This window comes from Lissotriton helveticus, chromosome 4_1 (assembly GCF_964261635.1).
Source record: "Lissotriton helveticus chromosome 4_1, aLisHel1.1, whole genome shotgun sequence".
Lineage (NCBI taxonomy): Eukaryota > Metazoa > Chordata > Amphibia > Caudata > Salamandridae > Lissotriton > Lissotriton helveticus.
In genome coordinates, this window is record NC_136063.1 from 63,929,246 (window position 1) to 63,934,594 (window position 5,349).

Sequence of the window (5,349 nt, forward strand, 5' to 3'; positions counted from 1 at the left end):
TGGGCTAAAGAACGGTGATGGATTAAACCCAGATCTTTTGACTGGGTGTGAGTGTTTGATTGATTCGGATGCTCCGTCCATCACCACCCCCTTTTGTACCGCATGAAAAAAGAAGGAGCAGACCCAGCTGTGAGGTTATTTCTGTAAGCGGCATCACTGGATTGATATCTAATGCGAAGTAGGAGACTGTGGGGCATATGTACCGGCCCCTATCGCCACGGAATGTAACTTTATACGACATTGTGGTGGCGATAGGGGCCTCACCACATTTACAAGCCCCTATCGCCACTGGAATGTCACTTTTTACAATGTTGTGGTGGCGATAGGGGAATTGCCTTATTTACAAGCAATATCGCCTGGGGAACATTACTTTTTACGACGTTGTGGTGGCGATAGGGGCATTGCCTTATTTACAAGGCAGCGTTAAGCCACTTAACGTGGCTTAATGCTGCCTTGTAAATAAGTCCCCCTTTCACCCTATACTTGCTGTGAAAGGGGTGGGCAGTGGGTGTTGCTGTGGGTGTTCCACCGCAACACCCATTCATTTTGACGCTGCCCCCTATTTATAAGAGGCAGTGCCAAAATTAAGACCAGGGAAAACCTGGCCTTAAGTTGGCAAAACAAGGAGAAATGCTTTATTTCTCCTCGTTTTTGCTTTTTCCACGTGGGCTGCCTTGTGCAGCCCACGTGTAAAAAGCAAAGTACCATGGATTGTTCATGTACAGTAAGATCCCCCTTCCTGTACATAAACAATCTTAAAACAAAATAACATTTTATGGCCTCCATGTGTGCTGCATTAAGCAGTTCACATAGAAGTGACAAAATGACATTTAAAGATTGTTTATGTGCAGGAAGGGGGACTTTCCTGTATATAAACAATCTTACCCCTGCATGCAAGCACCCTTGCACTATAGTGCAAGGGTGCCTGCGTTGGAGCTACACTGCTAGGTGTAGCGCCAGCACAGAGGGAATTGTTGTAAATATGGTGCAGCCTTGCGTTTCTGAAGTGGTGGAGTGAGGCGTTAAGCCATGACGGCTAATGCCTCACTCCACCACTTCCTTGAACACCTGGCCTTGAACAAGCTTGCACAAACTCCATCTCTACCTCTGTTGCGAGAATTGCACTGGCTCCCCATCAGGAAAAGAGCAGTTTTTAAACTTCTATACCTGGTGTTTACATCTCTCCATTAGCTAGGCCCAGCATACCTAACAAAGAAACTAGAAAGGTATATCCCGGCACGCCAGTTGAGATCTAGTGGTCATAAGCTTCTTTGCACCCGGAGAATCTGGAAAGTTAAGATAGGTGGCCGTGCCTTTTTCCATCTAGCCCCCAACCACTGGAACAGTCTGCCAGAGGATCTTCGGGCATGCCCCAATTTGGCTCTTTTTAAGAAACATCTTAAAACCTGGCTGTTGTAATAAGCACCTTCCATACTATGTTGTCTGCTACCCAGGCGCTGAAAGATCCCCATGGGGATGATTCGTTGCACCCTACAAATAATAATAATATTAATAATAATATGCCCCCGTGTGTTGAGTCTGGCTAGGGTTAAGTATTGGGTGAAGTAGACTATGTTTACCTGGGTTGTAGGACTGTAGATACCAGTCTAGATATCACTGCTCCTCTTGTCATCCTCTGCTGCTGCCATATAGTTTTAAATTCTGTTTCTCAATGAATTTCTAAAGCGATTTTACTTGAATTTTACTACACTGCTTGTCCTTTATCCTATCTACTGTGGAAATGAATTGAGTTTGTATCTTAATATGCTTATTATGTAATAATTGTGTGTATATTTTATGTGGACCTCATTGGAGATCCAAATTCTTAATAAATATATTGAATTGAATTGTGTTTGCTAGTTTGAAAGCTCCCTTGAGATCTCTGACTTTGAGGACATTTCTAAGAAGGAGATGATTTGATTGGTTTATTTATTTTGTTCTGAATATAGTGCCTCAACGTGTCCACAGAAGAGGCATCAAGGCACTTCACATGGTAATGGAAATACAATCAGAGTAAAAACAATATAAAGAATGACAGACACAATCATAGAAAAACAGCCAGAGGGAAACTGAGGAACTGACAGTGACTCAAACTAAGACATAATATAGGGAAAGAGGGACTAAATATACACTTTAAAGAACTGCCAGTGGGACAGTTTGTGGGTCTTGACATAAAAAAAGTCAACAAATAGTTCTTTAAAAGTGCTCCTCGAGTTAAGAGGGCTTAGTCTGGAAGAGTCCTGAGATATTTTTTAAAAAGAGTAAGTGAAGAAGAAAGCTTAATGTGAGTTACTCAGGAAAGCCCAATGTTGGGGCCATTGGCCGAGAAGGATAACTCCATTCAGTTTGTAGAAGTGATTTGCTCCTCGAACCTCTCCCAATAGTAGAATTTCTGCCTTAGATCTTTGGGATTGTCCAGGTGGAGGGCTCGATAGGTGAGGCCAGCCGTCTCAAATGTGCATCTGGATTCCAGAGGTCGGTCTTTGAGAGAAGTAAGAACAGGAGTTTGCGGGGGAACTTCTCTGAATTGAATGCATGTCGAGCTTGGAGAGGGCCAAGAATTGCTTTGTGAAGACAGTGGTGTAACGAAACTTGAGCCCCCAGACGGACTCAGTCAAGAGCTCTCAGGCCTGGGTACTGTGCTGAGGGGGACCCTGGAGCTTGCGGCCCCCTTTATGAAGACCAGTGAGTGCACTTCCATACTCAATTTAAGAAGTAGCCATAGCTTTCAGATGCTAATTTTAGATCAGCTTTAGAAGGAACTAGGGTGCCCTGGTATCCCGCATTGGCCAGGACACTGCTGGTTTTTCATCCTCTATCCTGGCAGATGTAACTAAATTCAGCACGTCATAGTATTTAGAGCCGGTCGGCTGAATATAAAGGAAGCCACTCTTTTATGTATTCCACAGACGGAAGAGTTGCCATCCTAATCAAAAATCAATTTGATTGACAAATATGAGACTATGTATAAAGTTTGCTGTTAATTTGTATCCCTTTGTGCCTCATTGTCTTTGTTTTCTATGTTTGGGACTGTTGTCTTAAATCATCCTGTGCCCCTTGGTGGATGTGAAATTTGAGTCCTATTTCTATGTTTGTGAAATGTCCCAGTTTTTGGTTTTCAAAATCTGAAGGAAATGATTTCAACTCAAATGAATTGAAGTTGATGGTGTGCACTCTTCTGGTTCTACTGCCAGCATTGCCTTCATTCCAGGCTCTTTTCCTTTTGTTTTCTGAAGAACCTTCCCCGGTGTCTGCTGGCATAACTCTGGAGGGTAGATTTATCTCTGCTGTTCAGGCAGAGTTTCCTAACATATTAGATTAACAAAACTCTCATTCCTGCCCCCATTCATGATGGTTGTGTACACTGCTTACTCCAAAGATCATGGGGTGGGTCGGTCACTGTAGACCGGGCGGATGAACCATCACAACCCTTTGAGGACCGAACCCCGCGAGTTGGTGGATCCAATGGTGGAGATGGGACGTTTGTCATGGACGAAGATATAAACTGGGCGGCTAAACAGCCACAGAGGTAGTGGGTGGTATAACTGGCTGCATAATTTGTTGTGGTTTGTCTGTGGGATTTTTGGAAGTTAGTTATTGATTTTTCTATGGTTAGATAATGGCTGACTTGTGGCTGCATCGTATGACACATACATTCTTCCTGGGACATTCCACTAATGGAAGAGCCATGAATCCATGCTTCTGTGCTATGATGAGGTACTCTGGCGGTGCATCTCACTTTGGTTCTGGAAACTTCCAAAAGAGTGCATGTCATCACAAAGGCTGAGGTCCACTTCTCTCTCAGATTCCACAGTCCAGCCATAGTTCCTTTTGGCCTGACTATATCGGGTGACTATTACCCTGATCCTAGCTCTACGCACAAGGCTTTCCATGAATGCTCTGCGAATGTATCTCTCTGGAACACACTCCTCCACAGGGAACAGCACCTGAGTGATGGACGAGCTCTGGCCCGGCGGCCGGCGCCCATTGATTTGAATCTGGTAGTTGTAATAGCGGATTCCCCCAGAGGTCACAAACCCCTGCAGATCCAGGCGCAGGTTCCTCGTCTGTATGATATTGGATGTCGGCTGGGTTCGAAGGCAACTATTGTCCCAACGTGCAATGACCTGGAAAGCTGCCTCATCATAGACATCCCCTCTGTCGGACAAACCTGTGGTGGGTTCAGCTTGGAACTGAGTCCGAACCCTGTTGCCTTGATCAATTCTCTCACAAACAATCTCATCAAACTGATTCACCATTAATTGCCATCCCACATGCTCCAACGTGCATTCGTTGTCTCTAAGAGGTCCGCAGTAGTCCCAGGAACCCCCACTGTAGCACCAGTAATAGTTGTACCCATGCGTGCCGCAGGGGTGGTCTGCGTTACACTGTGCATTCCTACATGTGACATCTGAGAGTGGGGAGCAGTAGTCCCACCCTGATGAGGTGTGGCACCAGAAATAATCTGTGTCCCCTTCTCTACCACACTCGTCCTGACAGATGCTCTGATAATTGGAAGTCACATGGGATAAAACTTTCTTCTCCACTCGCCCACAGTAGCCCCAGCTTCCACCTTCTGAGTAACACCAGGAGTAGGAGTAGCCATGGTACCCACAGGCATGGTCCGCTTTGCACCGCCAGCCGTAATAGTCCCGGTTGGCTGCGGGTGAACAGTAGTCCCACCCACCCCGTGTATTGCACCAATAAAATGAGGCTCCTTGGCCGCAGTCCTGGCACTGGTCGTCATAATAGGAGGAAAAATGGTCATAGTCCACTCCATGGACTCCAGCTTCTGGGAGTTTCAGGCAAAACATTGCAGCCAATGACAGACTAAGTATGTCATCGAGTCGCCACCGCATCCTGCAGAGTCTGTAACAGAGAAAGAGTAAAAAGACTTATTTATTTTAAATGCATTTTATTCTTTTTAGGTCAGCAGTATAAAGCACAAGTTAACATATGGCTCATGGACACGACCAAACTGTATTAAATGCACAGAATCAGGCATACTTTGTGCTGTTACTCCATAGTTTACACATATAACAATCATATGCACGTATTTTGTGACTAATAATTGGCATAATGTGCTCACGTCCTCCCTCCATATCCAGGGACAATATATCATCGACAGGTAAGTGGACATAGAGACGTATAGATTTAGTATTCCTAACTCCACATCTACATACCTTGAAGATATATATATTGCCAAGGTGCATATATAAATGAACTAGGTATAGAAAGTCCAGGTTTGCTTAGCTCTCGATATTCTGGTTTCGATATTCAGGGAGCACACCGCCGAGATCAACTAACATAAGAATATTCAGTCTCAGCCAATGTTCGTTCTATGTATTC

At 44.7% G+C, this 5,349-nt stretch overlaps 1 protein-coding gene across 1 annotated transcript; it reads right to left on the reverse strand.

Moving 5' to 3' along the window:
- Positions 1-3,267: 3,267 nt before the first annotated feature.
- Positions 3,268-4,867, reverse strand: LOC144826947 (uncharacterized). Its single transcript, XM_078685408.1, has one exon. The coding sequence runs from the start codon at positions 4,857-4,859 to the stop codon at positions 3,708-3,710; it is 1,152 nt and encodes a 383-aa protein (XP_078541534.1). The 5' UTR covers positions 4,860-4,867; the 3' UTR covers positions 3,268-3,707.
- Positions 4,868-5,349: the final 482 nt, after the last annotated feature.